This window comes from Dendronephthya gigantea, unplaced genomic scaffold (genome assembly GCF_004324835.1).
Source record: "Dendronephthya gigantea isolate DGI-Jeju-01 unplaced genomic scaffold, DenGig_1.0 000003F, whole genome shotgun sequence".
Classification (NCBI taxonomy): domain Eukaryota; kingdom Metazoa; phylum Cnidaria; class Anthozoa; order Malacalcyonacea; family Nephtheidae; genus Dendronephthya; species Dendronephthya gigantea.
Genome location: NW_021163013.1, coordinates 3,022,223 through 3,042,527, shown reverse-complemented (window position 1 = coordinate 3,042,527; position 20,305 = coordinate 3,022,223). Strand labels below are relative to the sequence as shown.

The 20,305-nt window shown below is 38.6% G+C and overlaps 2 protein-coding genes across 2 annotated transcripts; both read left to right on the top strand.

Moving 5' to 3' along the window:
- The first annotated feature begins 272 nt into the window (after positions 1 to 272).
- Positions 273 to 10,037, top strand: LOC114540040 (sushi, von Willebrand factor type A, EGF and pentraxin domain-containing protein 1-like). The gene is made up of 8 exons (XM_028560399.1): positions 273 to 737; positions 1,613 to 1,667; positions 2,374 to 2,621; positions 3,261 to 3,288; positions 7,725 to 7,938; positions 9,128 to 9,495; positions 9,656 to 9,899; positions 10,019 to 10,037. The coding sequence occupies exons 1-8, from the start codon at positions 423 to 425 to the stop codon at positions 10,035 to 10,037; spliced, it is 1,491 nt and encodes a 496-aa protein (XP_028416200.1). The 5' UTR covers positions 273 to 422.
- A 978-nt stretch (positions 10,038 to 11,015) lies between these two features.
- LOC114540024 (neuronal pentraxin-2-like) lies at positions 11,016 to 17,289 on the top strand. The gene is made up of 5 exons (XM_028560398.1): positions 11,016 to 11,176; positions 14,371 to 14,568; positions 15,348 to 15,585; positions 16,182 to 16,561; positions 17,069 to 17,289. Exons 1-5 carry the CDS (start codon positions 11,122 to 11,124, stop codon positions 17,287 to 17,289), a joined length of 1,092 nt encoding a protein of 363 aa, XP_028416199.1. The 5' UTR covers positions 11,016 to 11,121.
- Positions 17,290 to 20,305: the final 3,016 nt, after the last annotated feature.

Sequence of the window (20,305 nt, the reverse complement as noted above, 5' to 3'; positions counted from 1 at the left end):
CCTTTTAAACTCCTTTTAAAGTTATTTTGAAATATACCTTTGTTTGAATAATTATTCATGTTAATAGACTTTATGTTTTCACAGAAGGCAGTGTCCTGTTCTGCAAGATTTTAGCCATATATGGCTTCTTAGCTAACTCTTTTCGTGACACAGTCCAATTGATAGAGTCAAAACAACCTAGTAAAGTTAAATTATTAACGTCCTTTTAAAGCTATTTTGCAAATAATCCTTTCTTTGTTTGAATAATTATTCATGTTAATAGAAAGAAGCCAGTGTCCTGTTCAGCAAGATTTTGACCATATATGGCTTCCAAGCTGACTGTTTTTGTTTCTAGCTTATAAGCACAATGAGCATCTGGTGCTCCGCTTAACTTGGCGTCTTAAAAGCAACGACGTGTTCCCAGAGGTGCTTCCTGAAATTCAATGGCTTTATTAATGGTCATTTTCGCGCTACTTTTCATTTCAAAATTACCTAAGCCAGGAGAATGCCTAGATTTAAGTCAAGCCGTCTTCCAAAAAATTGAACAAAGGTACTTGAAAAATCATGTCATCGACAAAAAGCAGGCAAGAGATGAGGTGGAATGTGTCATGTATTGCTTGGAAAATGAATCATGCGCGTCTGTGAATTTCAAAATTTCTGGAAAGCTAAAAGGTCTTTGTGAACTCAATAATTCGACGCTTACTGACATATCTGGCATACGCAACCCAGAATACAACCATCTTTACAAAGTCGAAAAGGTGAGAAAATAGAGGAACGGATCTTTTCAAAGCTCATTTTTACGTCTTCTTGTTGGTATAACTACATGGTGTATGGCCTTGTGAATGAGTTTGTTCTATGTATAATGTCAAAATTTCATACGGTGTTCTGTTTACATGATATTAAATCAAACAACACATGTGCATTTTCGTTTGTTAATCATTGTGCATACCCGCAATAATTTTCGCTGTCAGGTAGCGTTAGCAAACCGATAAATAATGAAACCAGGGAAATTTAAGATGTCTTTATACAATAGCATGAAAAAAACTAAGCTTTTTAGGATACCTTATAGCGTTGCGTTCACGCGGGACTGAACGAATGCCACGTAGGAATTAGTCCAGCTTTCTCATGTGAACATGTATAGAACCGCTCAAGATTAATTTATCGTTTTTGCCGTGTGAACGGAAGAACCGGACAGGAACGGCCCAAATTCGTCTTTGGTAGAACTAAGCTTTAGACTGCTAAATTAGAGCGATTGCGGTCACTTACACGAGGAGTATAATCAACAATTTAAAAAGTGGCATCTATAAATAGGTTCCCGAACATTTGTATAACGCAAATTGAATTAATGTACTTCGTGAATAGAAACTAAGCCGCTGCTTATTTTACTAGAGGCTTTACACGATCTCGTCTTAATTAGGCTGTCGCTTATCTTTATGGCTAAAAAATTCGTACATTTTATGAAGGTTCACGACTTTTATGACACGACTATAGCCATATGAGGTTTTATGTAAATTTATTCTCTTGTCTGCGCCTTTTTTACACCACGATTTATCCATGTATGTCGTGAATTATTTTCGCTTTATTATGTATAGCTGATCGAATATCCCAAATAATTTTTATTCATATTTTTCAGAAGAAAGAAGATTTTGTCCCACCAACTTTCCAGCCTCACACAGCACAAATATCAGGTAACGCAAAGGATAAAATAATAGAAATGCAAACTAGCTTATGAGATTTCTTTCTTCCCTGACAAAAATTAACAAGATTGACATACTATATGATTTTTACTACAATTTTAAAATCACATACGTGTTTAAATTATTATCGTCCAACAACAGCCTAAAATATTCAATATCAAGTTTTCCGTTAGAAAAACTAGCACCACTCATGCAGATTGCCCGGCCAAATTGACAAAGGGAATTGTTTCCGTCAATATTATTAGTCCTACGAATTGAGATATTCCGGCAATAGCTCTCGCAGATTTTGGTTCAAATAAAAAAGAGTTCGTGCAGTGCAGTGGAGTGGCCATATATATATATATATATAAGTTGACAAACTGTAAAGACAATAGATTTGAAAAGAAATTAATCCCGCGTATCACGAATATATGAATATGTCCCACCCGTCCCAAATATCGCTCCGGATACGCTACTGAGTTCCTGTAAAACCTATGGCTGCTGAACGACATTGTATTTTATATTATTGAAAGAAACAGCGGTGTTGTTTCAACTACTACATAAAAGTTAACTATTTGGGGCTTTTGGGCCTGTTTTACAGTAGGGGGAATTATTTGCGCGGAACAGAATTTTTTATGGCCTATGCGCTTTCATGCAAAACTAAATTACGAAAAACTATATAAAGACGAATTCAAATTATTTATTAAAATCAATTTAGATGATTCACGCCTAACAGGTTTCCGACTCAACAGTTCAATTCTGAAGAAGACAAACGTTTCGAGCAAAGCTGAATGCATATCATCGTGCATAAAAGAACCATGTTGTAGATCTCTGAACTACAAGGAAAGTTCACCGCAAGCTGAGGCTAGTGTCTGTGAGATGTTACACGATGTGATCCATAATACGTCGAAACAGTTGCAAGAGAATAGTTTTTACGATTACATTTATTTTAAAGAGTCACAGAAGGTAAAGTAGCATTTAGCTTATCGTTTGTTACTAATGTGTTCGCGTTTTGAACCATTATTGGCCTTGCATTTCGTGTAAAATACAATGTCGAGCCAGCATCTCGATAATTAGGAGGCCATATTATTCAGAATATTTAATGGCGTTTTTTGCGTCTTTCTGCCATTTGACAAGATGCAATTGCGTATGGGCGGAGGTTATATTAATAGGATTACTACACAAGCGGAAAAAGATCTCGCGTATTGTTACGCCGTGCAATTTTTTCATGCAACTTGCAATGCAATTCTACTGTCGAAAAATGCAAATTTGGAAATTATGAAAATATTTTTTCTATTAGACTCCATAGACACTACTAACTCTTACATTTTGAATAATAAAGTAGAATTGCCGGCATTGCAAGTTGAAAGAAAAATTGCACCGTGTACCAGGGGCGTAAAAGATTAAGCTCTCTTACTTTAAATGCGAAAGAGACAAAGCAGCTTGTAAATTATTTTTTAATTATCAGACCGTAATTTGCATGTGCAAAATGTAGCTATATTTCTTGTGTAATGCGTCTTAGAATAATCGATGAAATAAAAATACTTAGTCACCTACAAGAAGCTGGCCTATTAAGCATAACACAGAGTGTTCTTTTTATAACAGGTATACAATGAACGATGCACCAAAAAAGGTATTTTATTATTTGTATTAGAGCCGTAGCTTGAAGCTTAATTCGGGGGAGCATATCAATCATCTTATGCCCGGATGATTTCTTTTAAAAGTTTTTGTTCCTACGGTTTGTGCATGATTAATATGAGTACAGCACTATATGAATATGCATCCTCCAGTTAGACCGTCCAACTATACGATCTTGTATATTATGCATGCATGTTGACGTGTTTTGCAATATTTATTCCCTTTGAAATTGTAGTGTATTGATATTATACGTAGTTAAGTCACGTGGTTAATCTAGGAACCCGGATGACCACGAGGGATTTAGGGTCTTTGGGAACGAGCTGACTAGGCGTGTAGCATGTAAAATATGTACTAAATAAAGACTAAGGAAAACCTCTACATTGGCGACGAGGATATGGGATCTAGGTCCCTACAATAACACAAACTGATACATACAATAACAAGTCAAACAAAATCGAAAGAAAAAGGGAGAATATGGCAGTGGCTTTACCGCATTTCGCTGAATTCGATGTTCACTCAGACGGAGCAGTCGATACTCGCTGGAAGAAATGGCTCACTCGTTTCAGAAATCTTCTGCTAGCATTAGCTGTAGACGACGCCAAAAGACAAAGAGCTCTTTTGTTGCACTATGCTGGAGAAAGCGTGAACGAAATATTCGAAACACTGCCCAATACAAATGCTGGAGAAGACGAAAATCCGTTCTGAGTTGTTGAACGAATCGAAGGCCCTACACCGTGGGTATCGCCTATCGTGGTGGCGCCTAAACCAAAGTCCCCTGGACAAGTACGCGTTTGTGTAGATATGCGCCAGGCGAATCAAGCCATTAAGCGGGAACGTCATGTGACACCTACAATCAAGGAGATCATCGGTGACTTGAACGGAGCCAAAATATTCCGCAAACTGGATCTCAACCAAGCCTACAATCAACTCGAGTTGGCACCTGAATCACGATATATCACTACGTTTGGAACACACCTGGGCTTGATGCGATACAGGAGATTAAATTTTGGCTTTTCGAGTGCGGCTGAAATCTTTCAAAACGTGATCCGAGAAACCCTCGAAGGCATCCCCGGAGCATTCAATATTAGCGACGACATCTTGGTCTTTGGCAAGACACAGAGTGACCATGATCACAGCCTTTAGGCAGTTTTTCAGCGGCTCAAAGAACGTGGCCTCACCCTCAACAAACGCAAGTGTGAATTCGGCAAAACCAAAGTCGAGTTCTTTGGCTATGTCTTCTCTGGAGACGGTATCACACCTGACCCCAAGAAGATTGAAGAAATCACCAACCTGCAAACACCAACCTCCGCATCCGAAGTTCGAAGTCTACTAGGAATGACCAACTATTGTGCCAGGTTCATTCCAGATTACGCAACGAAGACCGAACCGTTACGCAAGTTAACCCACAAAGACCAACCCTGGGAGTGGACACAGCAGCATGATCACACAGTTAACGAGCTCAAAGACGCCCTCGTCAAAGCACCGGTCACAGCCTACTTCGATCCTACCAAGGACACCGAACTCTCGGTTGATGCAAGTCCTGTTGGCCTAGCAGCCATTCTCTCGCAGAAAAACTCCGGAACCAACCACATCATCACCTACGCAAGTCGGTCCTTGACTGCAACCGAACAACGCTATAGCCAGACGGAACGCGAGGCCCTCGCCATCGTTTGGGCCTGCGAACATCTGCATCTTTATATCTACGGCAAACCTGTCACAGTCTACACGGATCACAAACCCCTAGTTTCCATTTTTGGCAACCCAAGCTCAAAACCCCCTCCGAGAATTGAGAGATGGGCCCTCGGTCTCCAGCCGTATCAGATCACAGTCCACTACCGGAAAGGCGAAGGAAACCCGGCCGATTACCTATCACGACATCCCTCGAAACAATCCACTGCTGTCAGCCGAGAAGAAAAGATCGCCGAAGAGTACGTCAATTATATCGCCATAACTTCAACGCCAAACGCGCTAACAGTTCAAGAGATCGAAGACGCTGCCAAAACCGATGCAACACTACAAGCAATAACGACGGCGATAAGAACAGGCAACTGGCACAAAGGATCAAAGCAACCCGGCATAGATACAGCAGATTTTGCAGCATGGCAGAAAGTAAAGGACGAACTGACAGCAAGCGTGAATCCTCAGGTTATCCTTCGTGGAACAAGAATAGCTATACCCAAGAAGCTACAAGATCACGTAATCAACTTAGCCCACGAAGGTCATCAGGGAGTGGTCAAAACGAAATCATTGTTACGCGAAAAGGTGTGGTTTCCCGGCATTGACAAAATGGTGGAGAAGAAAGTCCAGTCATGTTGCCCGTGCTTGGTCTCAACACCTGAGTCCAAACGTGAACCGCTCCTGATGTCTCCGCTTCCAAAAGCTCCCTGGTCAGAAGTCAGCATGGACTTTGCCGAGCTTCCAACCAAAGAATACTTCTGATAATTACGGATGATTACTCCAGATACCCCGTTGTCGAAACTGTCAAGTCTACTTCAGCAAGTACGGTTATTCCAATAGTAGACAAAGTATTCTCTGAATTTGGCATACCAGACGTGGTCAAGACGGACAACGGACCGCCATTCAACAGCAGTGCATTTCAATCTTTTGCACAGACCCTCGGTTTTAAACACCGGAAGGTAACCCCTCGATGGCCAAGAGCGAATGGCGAGGTCGAACGATTCGTACGAACGGTCAAGAAAGTAATCAAGACTGCGAATGTCGAGCGCAAGAATTGGAAACAAGAAATGTACCGTTTTGTCAGAAACTTCAGGGCAACACCCCACACAACAACAAAAATTCCCCCCGCGACAGCGCTATTTGGTCGAGCAATGAAGACGAAGTTACCGCAGTTTAAAGCAAGCAAACAAGAGTCAACAATACGAGAAAATGATCGTAACGCAAAATCGAAAATGAAGAAATACGCCGACGCCAAAGCGTATGTTCAACCATCCACAATTGAGAAAGGTGACACAGTGTTCGTCAAACGCGACGATTCAAAGAGAAAGCGAGATACGCCTTACCGACTCGAGCCGTACGTTGTTATTTCAAAGAAAGGTTCGATGGTGACAGCAAGCAATAGAAACGGAACAGTTACCCGCAACTCATCGTACTTTAAGAAAGCACCGACCCAAGATCACGATAAAGAGTCGAGTGATGACGAGGATTTCGCTGATCCAGTGTGTCAACCCGAGGTACCTGAGTTTGAAGCTCCCGAGGTACATCGCTACCCCCGACGAGCGCGAAGGCATCCTCTCAGATATGGCGCACAACTGCAGTGGTGAAACGGAGGACAATTCGAACAGTCATTGAACTTGATAGAAACTATATGTATATAACTTCTAAGACATTTATTCAGAGCGTTGTGTTAGAGTTGAACTCATACAAATTTTAAACTTTTTAACCTGACCACGAGGGATTTAGGGTCTTTGGGAACGAGCTGACTAGGCGTGTAGCATGTAAAATATGTACTAAATAAAGACTAAGGAAAACCTCTACAGAAATAAATTGTTTTTACGGCTTGAGAATAAGGCCTGTTTTCCATTTCAACAGTATCGTAGCGTAAGGTAACGTATTTCTATATGTTTCCGAGTATTCGACCAGAACTGAAGACTCTAAAAATATACGCTACGTTTTGCTAGGATACGGTTGAAGTGGAAAACGACCGTAAGCCTATTATAGAAATATTTGCCTAGTTTGCTTATATTTATACAGGAATATATTTATCGTTCTCGCGTCGCCCTTGATAAAGGCCGAGTTTATATTAGAAGACGGATTTCTAGCCTGCTCGCAGACTGAATTAAGGTGCCGGAAATTAAACGGGGAAAATTTCCGCGTTAAATTTCCGGCCCGTCAATTCAGTCTGCGAGTTGGCTAACGGATTTCCATCTAAGACGCAAAACTCGACGCAGACGGGTAACTTGTTTGTATCCAAATGTATTCCGCAAAGCTTAATTACCAGTCTTTTATAGCTATTTTGGGCAAAAATTTGTCTGATTTATTCGTCAGATATAAATTTAAGACGAGTTTTCTGACAAAGACCATATTCTTCGTCGTTGCATGAACGGGAAAGTTGGACGGAGAAATTAAGACGAAGAACATATGGTTTACCGAATTTATATCATGACGTGTTACCCGTCTGCGTCGAGTTTTGTGTCTTAGACTTCCAGTGGCGTAGCCAGAACGATAATTGGGGGGGGGCAATATTTATATATTCGTGATACGCATGTTTAATTTCTTTTCAAATCAATTGTTTTTACAGTCTGTTAACATGAATATATGAATATGGGCCCCCCAATTATCGATGCTGGCTACGCCACTGCAGACTTCTAGGATGAGATGTAAAATGGGATGTAAAATCCCCGGGCACTGTTTGCCGACCTTGGTAACTGAATTCGTACACCATGCATATATGATTTTTACATCCACTTTCAGGAGATTATGATCTGAAATTTGAAAGCGCTCAAAACTTTACTCTACTTGACCAAAATGTGCCGAAGATGTCTAACATGACACTAATGTTCTGGATGAATACGCTGAAAGCAGACGAAATTACAGTTTTTTCCTACAGAACGAGGGAAGGTGCCGAGGAATTTATGCTTAAAATGAAGAAAGAAAGGATAATCCTTGAAGTTCAATCGCTTAAAAAGTATGAGATATATGCATTTGTTTTATGCATTTTGCATAACGAAATTGCTTTTTATCCGTTTTTACCATTTAAAAAGGTTGAAGGAAAATAAATTTCGCCACTCGACGTAACCACTGACGGCCAAAGGCAGAAAATTATGGGAAATTATTTAACCCTTTAGTGGTTTGTCTTTTTTATGGAAATTCATGCAAATTTCACATTTACAAAGTATTTTTGTGAGTGACGTGAAACATGGAAAATAGAAGAGAAATCTATTGCAACTTCTTTAATCAATGTTCATTGATGAGTTGCATGATCCTCGCGTGTTTGATCACTTAATAACAATAGAGTTGTCCTCGAAATTAATTAATAATCGAAATCAAAGAGCTGTAATTTTGCTTCCCAATGATATACCTTTCTTTAGTTCATAACAGAAAGAAATAATAAAATATATATCTCAAAATTTAACCTACCATTAAGTGAAAATTAGTGACCGAAATCAAACTTGCCTGCTTGAAAAACGGCTGACAAAACGAAGCAAATTTGAAATTTTTGAATTTATCATAGGCTTTTTAATCATGCGTGTTTGCGCCAGTCAGATTCATGTCGAAATAAATTCCAGGCGGTGAGAGAATGTTGTAGTTTTCGACGGGCAATTTTTAACATAAAATTACTGTCATTGCTTTTCTCGCTATTATGGCATAAAAAAATGTTGTTTAAAAGATAAATAACTCCTCTTCCTTGTACCTTAAAGAAAAATCGTTTGACTCAATATCAAACTTTTAGGAAATAGAAAACTTTTTCCCTTTTTCTATACAGCTATATAGAAACACGCGTGGGTGGTTGGGAAAACGAGAAATATAATGGGCGAGTTTTTCCACGTTATTTCGAGTTCTCCCAAACTCCCACAAGTGTTTCTATAACTATAATAGAAACACAGGGAAAAATCTTTTATATTTTTTTATAATATAACTCAATAAAAATATTTCATACTAATGTTATAATTCGATTCAATTACAAATCTCAATACATCGCCTATCAAGTTGGGCGGGAAAATTGCCGTATTTCTATACAGTTATGGGGGGAGGTATACTGAAAGTCAGTCAGTTACTCATACCTGTTACGAAGACAAATTGTTCATGTTCAACCTAGTTACTTTTTACTAAGTCTTTGGCGAAGCAAATCCCAAGGCTTTAATGCTATTTTTAAGGTATTTCTTTATTCCGCCAATCAATGACGGTTACTGGCATCACGTGGCGGTAACATGGTCTCTTGGAATATACAGTGTTTCTCTTGATGGTATATTAGTGTACAGTGGTGATGGTCTTTCTTCTGGCAAACCGTTGAAAAATGATGGTGTCTTTGTTATCGAGAGTTCATTCTCGGGCAAATTGAGTCAATTAAATGTATGGAGTGATTTAAAGTCTGCTACTGCGGATCTCGATATAAATTCCACTACACAAAGCTGTTTAACTGACGAAGTTGGAAATGTTATTAATTGGCGCTCCCTTAAGGACAGCTATCATGGTTGTGTGGTTGGCATAGAACTAATAAGTTCGTGTAAGCCGCTTCGAAAGAGTAAGTCGAGTATTAATTTTTGAAATTTCTCAAAGCAAATAGAATAGTAATTATACTTAGTGGTTTTAGGCACACATTTTGGAAACTGTTCGTAGGTACATAATAATTGAAAACTGGCTCGTCTGACGTCAGGCATGCATCTAACTTTTTTTTACTCTAGATCCTGATTATGACTTTATCATGGTAAAACCATCATCAATCGACGTTAACAAGATAAATTTAGGAAATATTTCAAGTCTTGAGGCTTTCACAATAACAACCTGGTTAAAACACGAAGAGAGGACGCAATATGACTCAAAATCTATGGAATATGTTGATTACAGGAATGCTAACGGAACAAAGTTGGTATCACTTTATTTTGCTGCAGAATATTTCATCTTGAAAATAATCGGAACTTTTGCAAGGCAAGTTTTTCTGACAAATAATTTTGTCTTAATAACCCTCTGGTATTTTCTGTGGAAACGCCATTAGAATGAAGTAGTCTGACAGTTTTTTTTCCCCATTGAATTTTAACTTTCATAAGTTGTGTCTTGCGTAAATGAGGGAAGATGTCATGCGTCATAATCGCCGATTACCTCCTCAGCGATGGGTTTGGGGGAATGGGGAAGTTCCAGTTAGGCTATATTTAGGAATTGTGCTATTAAAGTGGTACACCAAAAAAGACCATTTGCATAGTTAAAAATTAGAAATATTGAAATATGTTGAAGTAGAAATGTATGACTTTTCTAATTCTAGTTCACAGCACAGACATTCATCTGCTAAGTTCGCGTTTCAGCAGTCGTTTCGGAGTTTAGATATAAATCCGATATAAATAATTTTTTTGCGCAATCGCACCGAAGTTAATTTGAGTATATTGCGGCAAAAACTCTCCCTCTGTTCTACCATAAACTAAGCTCTGAAACAAATAAAGCATACTTGGCACACTGATGCCTGTGCTTTTTACTAGACTCTAAAAGACAGGTATTAAGTTTGTTAAGAGATTTCGATATTTTCAATTCTATAAATAAATATGCATGTGGTGTTCCACCGTAAAGACTTATTTACTCGCTTCACATTAGCCGTGTACGCTTTGCAATATTTCTTGAAACGTTCCAAGCAACTCTACTTTAATTTGAGATATTTAAATTTGGAAACTACTAAGCTTTTAGGGGTTTACACTCCATGCTCGTTTCATTCTCAGTCTAATAGACTTATATTTTGAAGACTCTTTAGTAATTTACACATCTTGAAAGGAGAATTACATTGCCTTTAAACGTTTTGAGAATTTGCGTCCACGCATTCGTTTTATAAACATGGGGTGTTTAAAATTAACTAAACTTTCTCACACTCGTGCAGGTTCATATATTGTGAGCGGAAAACTTACATAAAATTGAGAGCAGTGCGTAAAACGAAAAGCTTCTAATTTCCATGCGCAGACTGCTGAAGAAGACTGAGCCCTATGTACTGGGCGAAAATTTGCCGAATATGACCACCGTGAATTAACTAATCGTTTAATAATTAAAAAGGAAGGCAAAGATTCCATGGTTTTGGAATGAATCTCCAGCATACTGGCACCATTTGTCTACGACATGGTCGAGCGATACTGGCCACTGGAAGATATATCTCGATGGTTCCTTGGTCTCCATTATGCATGATGTAGCTTCAAATATTACCTTTCATGCAGAAGGAAGACTTTCTTTACGTAAGTGCTATGCTGTTTTATTTAATAATGCTCAGTGGATGGTTGCTAAGAAGCCGGTTAACGCTGACCGAGGGATAAAAATGCCTAACCCATCTTAAATCTTGGTTAATTTGCGTTGCTGAAAGCATTTTAGAGGCTCAAAATTGATGTAAATGTGTTCCTTAACTGGATGAAGTTTATCAATTTCGCTGAGTGAGTTTACGCCATTCAAGTTAAATATTCAACAATATTAATTTTAAGTAGAACACATTTTGAGAATGTATGAAGAATAAACACTAACGCTAAAATCCGACGTTTCGGAGTCATCTTGACTCCATTATCAAAGTTTAATAAAGTGAAGTGAATTATAAAAATTACAGCATTTAAACAAACTCAGAATACAAAAGGTATTGTTATGATTACACACACACACACACAAGATATTTCTTAATGTCTGGTTTAGATAAATTATGATCGCACTTTATGTGGCGTCCAATTGCAGATGCCTCAGACTTGTGTTCTTCCACGCGTTGATGCAGATGACGAGTTGTGTAACCAATGTAATCTGTATCATACAGATCACACTTAAACTGGCTACAAAAGATCAATTGTTTCAATACAACGGTGATCTCTATGAACAGAAAGATGGGGTGGGTATGGGATCTCCTCTAGGTCCCCTTATGGCTAATGCTTTCTTATGTCACGTTGAAATGTAATTAGATCTACCTGATTTTTACAACGATATGTTGTCAATTACCAAAATGCCGAGTGAATCAGCTGCTATTGCTTTTCTTGACAAACTTAACAACGTTCACCCTTCCCTACAGTTTACCATGGAGATCGCTACTGAGGGTAAACTCCCCTTCCTCGGTATGTTATTACATAAAAATGGCTCCTCAATATCAACTCGAGTCTACCACAAGTCAACCGACAAAGGGCTACTGTTGCATTATCAGAGCCATGTTGATCAACGTTACAAAGTTGGACTTCTCAAGACCATGATAAACAGAGCTTATCGTCTGTCGTCTAGTTGGATTTTATTTCTAGATGAATGTGAACAACTCAAACGCACCTTTAAACAACTTAAGTACCCGGAAAAACTTTTCGACAGAATCGTAACGAACTTTATTAACTCCGCTATCGTACAGTCAAGTGATCACGGCCATAGTACACCAATACAACACCATGAAAAAACTGTCCGTTTAGTTTTGCCCTACAAAGATAAAAAATCGGCGAATGTGTTGCGCAAACAACTTAAAGACCTCAGTGTTAAAACTGGAAATGTTAACTTTTTACCAGTACTTACGAGTGTGAAGATCGAAAATAGCTTGAAGTACCGCGAAAATAAACCTGAAGTTGTCAGTAATCAATGCTTAGTTTATTCCTTTAAGTGTGATCTGTGTGATACAGATTACATTGGTTACACAACTCGTCATCTGCATCAACGCGTGGAAGAACACAAGTGTGAGGCATCTGCAACTGGACGCCACATGAAGTGCGATCATAATTTATCTAAACCAGACATTAAGAAATATTTTAAGATCCTTAAAAGGTGTCGAGGCAAATTTGATTGTTTGATATACGAGATGCTTTTCATCCGTGACCGTCACCCAAAATTGAACACACAGTCTGACTCTATTAAATCTAAAGTCTTTATATGATCTTGTGTGTGTGTGTAATCATAACAATACCTTTTGTATTCTGAGTTTGTTTAAATGCTGTAATTTTTATAATTCACTTCACTTTATTAAACCTTGATAATGGAGTCAAGATGTCGTCGGATTTTAGCGTTAGTGTTTATTCTTCATATATTAATTTTAGTAGGCAGAAAAAAGAAAATTTGTAGGGTCGTGAAGCATTGTGGTTTTGCGCAGCTACATGCGCATAATCCATGAATTCGTCTAACTTCAGCACATGTGGTTTGGCTGTAAGTTGTTTTCATATCGTGCGACAAAAAAGAAACATATCAGTTACGAGGTTGTAACAAAATTCTATAAGATCAGGGGCGATATTTCGGCCCATATTCTGTTTACCATTTGCGTTTGTTTGTATACCTTTCTACTATAATTTGTTTCACTATAGTTTTCATGTTCACTCATCTATCCGTGATATAAATGTAATAATAGTACTGTCAGGATATAACTCATTATTTGATGCGCATTCGAAATGTATAGTTTATCAGTTTATACTTGCTTCGATTTGTAAACTATAAAATTAAGCCACAGTTTAATGTTTTTAAAAATAATCCACCTATAACTGTAATTGCCTAGTAACATTATTGACATGTGACTGGCTAAGAAAAATGAATTGCTAAACAGAGTCAAGTCGAAATCTCGTACTTTAATCTTGCGAAGTGTTAATCTTGATCTCTATTCTCTTCCGTTCTGTCGAAAGGATGTAAAAAGCGTGCTTGGACTTCCCTGTGTTTCTAAGAGTAAGAGCACATGTAGAGACGTGAGAGAATTTAAAAACAATGCGCAAACAACTGCACGCAACAACCGACAATGCCCTTCGACGCTAAAAATTTCCTTTTTTACTGCCTTCTCCTGAAAAAAATCACACTATTTATTTACTGTATACATATCCTGCGATAAAATATTTAATTATAGGAAGAAATTTATCAGTAGGAACGTGAGTGATATTTTAGAGGAATTAAGATCGGGATTGCTTTTAGCAGAATTAAATTTGACAAATCAAACTATGAAGGGTAAGACTACGTAGAATACTACCGGTGAAATGATAACAAGTCGTATTCTTGTCGTAGCCTATGTAGTTTTATCATTCACTTTATAGTATTCTCAATTTTCATTGGTTAATTCACCTGCAGTTAACTGCGTGCAAATAATACTCAGCTGCAAATAATACTCTGAGCATGCGCATTAATGTCAATTTTATAAACATGGCGACTCGCTTTGCCGAACTGTCCGATAAAACGAACTCAAAATTGAAAATTGAGTGGTGAATGAATTGAAAATTGAGTGGTGAATGATAAAACAATTATTGAACTCGGTTCTCGCAAAATATCGTGATTTGTCGGTGGCTCGCAGATCAATTATTTGCCTCTGCCTTTGGCATCGCCAAATAATTGATCTGCTCGCCACCGACAAATCACGATATTTTGCTCGACCTCGTCCAATAATTGATAATTATTCGCTTATAACGCCTACAGAAACCCCTACCTTGCAGGTACACTAGTATGGTCACTTAAATTTTAGATGGTGGTATGGCGCACAATAGCCATCAAAGTAGACTTAATGTTTGGAGCTATGAAATTGATGGCCATGCTTTATCATTAATGGCAAACAAAGGACCATTGTTTGAAAACGGTAATGTCTTCGCGTGGTATGGAATAAAATCCAAGGTTGCGGCAAGCACAGTCTTCCAAGAAACCTCGAGTGATCTACACAACTCTCGTAAGTATGACCTCTCCGATGGCCATGTTTCCCAGAAACGAATTGAAACGAATGCATTCGTATAGAATTTATTATATTAAGCTCCGGTAGGTCATCAGTGAAAATGACTGCAGGTTTACAGCATTTGATTCACTTTATACCGATATGCGGATTTCAACCAAAATGAATGCGTAATCCAGACATACCCCATGAAAAACATTTGTCTAAAACAACAAATGATACTGAATTGCCTTTAGGCTGATAAGATTATAGACTGTAAGAGGAAAGCTAGCGCTAGTGAAATGTTAAATCAGAAGCCGAAGACAACAATAGGGAACTCTAGCAGCGACTACGAGTACGAGTACGAGCATATACGAAATTCGTCATTATCACGCGTTGTTTGCATGCTCGTACTCGAAAGCTCGGCGACTACGAGTTTTAGCTGACGGCGTATTCAAACAACATGCGAGAATGACGAATCTCGTACTTGTAGTCGCTGCTAAATCTCGCTGCTAAAAATATTGAGGATGATAGCTCATCATTGATCTCGTTATGAATGATGCCATTTCATTTCCCTCCCAAACGTCAGTCGTCTGACCTTTACAAAATTTCAACCACTTTTTCCAGTCCGTTGCCGTTTTCCTCTTGTGACTCTAAAAATCCAACACCCACAGAAATGTCAAGTTGAACGTTAACTGTTGCAAATATTATCACAATATTGAAAATCAAATTTCATAAAAATGCTCTTGGGCGAGAAAGGCCAAATTAATAATTATCAACTTGTCAACTTTTCTTGCCAGGGTCGGTGTCTGTGTACCAGATGGACTTTCCCTCCGCTTCAGACAAGAACTACGTATTAATAAAAGACGCTGTCCGTGAAAAAATCACCGTCTTCTCCCTTTGTTTTTGGGCAAAATTTTTGCGCGCATTTGCTGGCGTATTTGTCTACTCAAGTCCAAAACATGATGATGAAATTGGAGTCTTTCTATTTGAGGACTTTGTATTGGACCTCTCTATAAAATTATCCGGGAAAAACGGGTTAGTAATGGACATTTGTTTCTCAATTTGAATATAAAAAATCATGCACAACAAATATTATTCGCGAAAGTGAGTGCAATTAAGTGAGCTTCAGCAGCAAAGTAAACTTCCGAACCGTAAATGAATCAATAAATATTACCGTGCAATAAAACGAAATTCTGAAGAATGTTTACGAATTACGTCTGATTTGTTCTCTTTTCGACTCCTGCTACACAAAAACCCTGATGACCCAGACGCACAGAAATGCCAAATAGTTCATTATCTCATACTCGACGTACAATCCTTGTGAAAACATTGACGCACACTCGGTGTTAATTGGCACTACAGTCAGCAGTCACGGAATATATTTCAAAATTTTCCCCCTTTCCCCCACAAATCAATGTTGGGTGATGTGTCAAAACTCATTCAAGCATTTAGCATGGACTCAACATTGATTAAGGGGGGGGAGGGGGCGAAAGGGAAAATCAACTCAAAAATACCAATGTTTTGCGTAAAAAACTCAAAATCAATTAGAGTGTATGAATTGTTTTGGCCAGGATTGTAGGCCTGACCGAGAAAGGTCTCGATTAAATTTTATAGTATTTTATGTATTTAAGGCCTGTGATTTCCAGCCACACATCATGGCATTTTTATTGCCTGCAGTGGAGAAGCAGTGATGGTTTAATCCAGATTTATCAAGACGGAAAAAACCTTTGGACGAGAATCGAATCGTTAGGTTACACAATACCCTCCAAAGGCATCGTGGTTCTTGGCCAGGAATTGGATGGTTATGGCTCGCGTTTTGATAGCAATCAGGCATTTCATGGAAGCCTTGCAGGGTTAAATCTCTGGAGCCAATTTTTGACAGCAAATATTATACAAGGAATGGCATCCGGGGTCCTAAATGTTAACGGAAATCTTCTCCAATTTAGAAATTTCAGAAATCATACATTTGGTATCGTAACTGTACGACATGGATCCGAAGTAGAGATTCCAGGTATTTTGTGATATAATCTCATTTTTATTTATCATTTTATTTGCAATGAATAAGCAATGCATGACTTTGAAACAGTATTTCTTTTCCGCTCCTCGTCAGAGACACGCCATTGTCAGCCATTCTTGACAAAATGCAAACTCATGTATGCATGGGATCACGGATGTTCATTTTTCTAGCATCACCAGAAAAAAACAGCAAGAAAAAAAAACAGGGGCCGGTGGTATGAAACCTAGATAGCGCTATCAACCAGTAGTGATTTTTTCAACAATGCTCGTTTTCTAAAAATGCTCGAGAAGTGATAAAATTTCAGCTTTAGAAACAACACTTATTAAAGAGGATCTGTGATTTAGGAATACTAAGATTTGATCAAAATTATGGCAAACAATGGGCGATTTTAAAGCGATGAATAAATAGCGCTATCTGGCTTTCATGCAAGCGGCCCTAGTAATGTGTACACACCCATAATCAACTTTTCACAAGTGGAATCATTCTTCACAATTCTTTCAGAATATCAAGTACAGAGTCTTCGAGATCAGTGGTGTGCGAAAAACATCAGTGAAGTCTTCACTTATGCAAGATTTGTTCTCAGTGCGGACCCAGATGGCTACAGGTGGCGGTGTGTTGCACCTGCGGCCATGTTGGATGAAAATATGTGTTACAATATCACTAAGAGTTCATCTTTGTACTATGCCATGGACACGAACGAAGACATTTTCGGAAATAATTGAAAAATATTTCCTTGACATAAATAAGTGTGATGATATACGTATAAATTGGTTCCAATATAACAGGGAGCAGCGTGACAGTGTCTTCGAACATGCAACTTCGCGTCAAATCAGGTATAATGACTGCCTAAAATAAACAAAACACTTCTGGACGTTTCGACCTGAATGTCTTCGTTGGGAGAGTTAGTAACTGCATACTAACTCTCCTGACGAAAGCCCTCAGGCTGAAACGTCGAGGAATGTTTTGTCTATTTTAGGCAGTCGTTATACTACATTTTTGATGCTACGTATAAATAGGTAAAATAGATGCGATGTATTTAAAGTTAAGTTTTGTTCCGACTGTCGGTAATAATTTTGAACTGCTTTACATGCAATTACCAAAAATTTTGGGTTAGTGCCAAGGTCATCTGATTGAATATTTAACCGTGTAAATTACTTTGCAGAAGCACAACGAAATTTTGCACAACGCACTCTTCGCACTGTGGTTTTTGGATCGACGCACTAAGACGATCATTTTCCACTAAGGTTAACATCCACACAAAGTCCTTCGTATATAATTACCATCACATCATAAAAAATATTAAAATGGAATTGATTTAGCTTTGATCAAAATAAACGAAATCTTTTTCTTTATGTATTATGTTTCATGTATCAAAAGAGCGCGAACTATTTAAGAAAGTCTGGGGGTCGGAGCACTAATATTAATAGCACTTTCTTATTATATAAAGCCATTTATACAACTCTTATATATAACAACAGAGCAAATTAAAGAGTTTTCCTTGTTTTGCATCACACAGAAACTCAAAATGCAGGCGAAGTATAAAACGCATTTTATCGACGGTTCCCTGATCGAAATCCGCCGCTTAAATCAACCATTATGCACCAAAAACGTCCAAAAGCATTCTACCGAGGAAACGAGCCTAAATCGCAACAAAGGCAACTCTGGTCGTCGCAGAATATCATGCACGATGCATACGTGTGCGCCAAATATTTCTGCTGTTTGAGATTTACTTGAAGACTGCCCACACATCAGTGTCTTTCGCAATCCTCTGGCTGTTTCGTGGCTAAAAATAGCTATAAAGCTATATAATGTTCTTTAACAGTTGAATTTCAGTCTTTCGGATTACGTAACATAGAAGGTAAAATTAAAAAAACAATACACCAAAAGCTTGTTCTAGTCAGCTTGCCGTCCGCATGAACCCCGGGGACGCGACCTGATTAGCTACATATTCAATAATAGATTGTGATTGGTTAATGCGATAAATTAATAATGATTGTGATTCAAATAATGATTGTGATGCATTACGTTAGACCGCAAAACTGGGTCTTCGCTACGGCAAATCTTCTTCTCAATTGAAGAAACAGTGTCGGTAGGGCAAGGGCGTTTTAGTGCTTGTTCTGTCCCGTTTGTCTACAGTCGTGGTTCTCTTTCAGGCGTTCTTCGATGTCAGATATTTGTGATATTAATCCACGCCGCTTCTTTAGAGCGTTCACACAGCTTCGGCATGTGTACTGGCTCCATTCTAAGTCGACAGTGAACAGTAAGCTATCATGTTCAGACTGTATAAAAATTATTTCCCTAAATATTCAGACTGTATATTTCCCTAAATATCCCTTAAACTAAATATCTTTCTTTCGCTCGGCTAAACGTTTGTTGGCAGAGGTCACAAAACCGGGAACTTGCCGAAATTACAATGATGCAATGATCTACATAAATTCCGATGGCGCATAATTTCACACAAAATTTCCGCATTGGCGCAAGTAAGCTGCAACAATTTGCAAACAAATTATTTCGACGAACAAATTATAGAACATGGATTTCAGCGTTGATGCGCAGACGCTATATTACAATAATTTCATTTATACAATATTTCAATTTATAATATATTACTATATATAGTATAATAAACGTTATAAATATTGGTCATTTAAATCGGCAGTGTTCAAGCAACTTGGCCAGGTTGTCTAAGGCGCCAGACTCAAGGACGTCGTGAGGAATTTTGGTCCACATTGGTGGGCATGGGTTCGAATCCCACACCTGACATTTTTTCACTAATATTTTAAAATTAGTAGTGCTATATTGTTTTAAAAAAGACTTTTGTGAAATTACTTCTGTTGTTTCCCCATCGATAACGTGGAACAAAGAAATATCGGTTCAAAATTATTTTGAACAGTTAGGCTGGCCGAGCGGTCGAAGGCGCTAGACTTAAGATGGTGTACGAGTTCTGGTCCACATTTGTGGGCGTGGGTTCGAATCCCATACCTAACATATTTGGAAATGTTGGAAAATACGCACAGGAAAATTTCCTTTGTCGATGAGTTCTCATGCCGCGTCTCACTAAAATCCCCATCCCATACAAGACCGGTCAACGTCTTCTCTTTACGCCTACGTAAAATATGTCCATATCTTACAATCGCATGCGTGACTGCATGCATATATTTACAACAAACACACAACATTGCCTTTCCTCCAGTTCATCGGTCCCCGTTGAACCACTACAACTACTTAATAGTTTAGTTAAGATACCGTGCAGGTATTTTTTTAATCTGTTCGCTACGTCGCAAGGGTTTCGAAGGGACAGCCTCAGCATTCGCTTTTGCATCACTCGTATACTGACAGGTTCTGGAACTTTTCTGCTACTAACAGACTGTTGACTCTCTTTAGGGTTGCCGTTACGGAAAAACTAACCAGTGGCGTAGGAAGGGGGGGGGGGCACTGGGGGCACGTGCCCCCCCAAAAATTTTTCAAGGAACCAAAAGTGCCCTTTTTTTGAAAAAATAATCCTTAATTTTCCCAATAATCCTTAAATTGAGAGGGGTTTGTGGCCATTTCAGAGGCCTATATCTCAAAATTTTCTCGGCGGAGCATGCCCCCGGACCCCCCTAGCAGTACAAAGCCCAAGAAATACGAATCAAACCGTCCCTGTATATCTTTATTAACCATTTTAACCGCCATTTTTATTAACCAAAAGTTCCCCCAGACGCTTGTGCCCCCCCAACCTCTGGATGCTTCCTACGC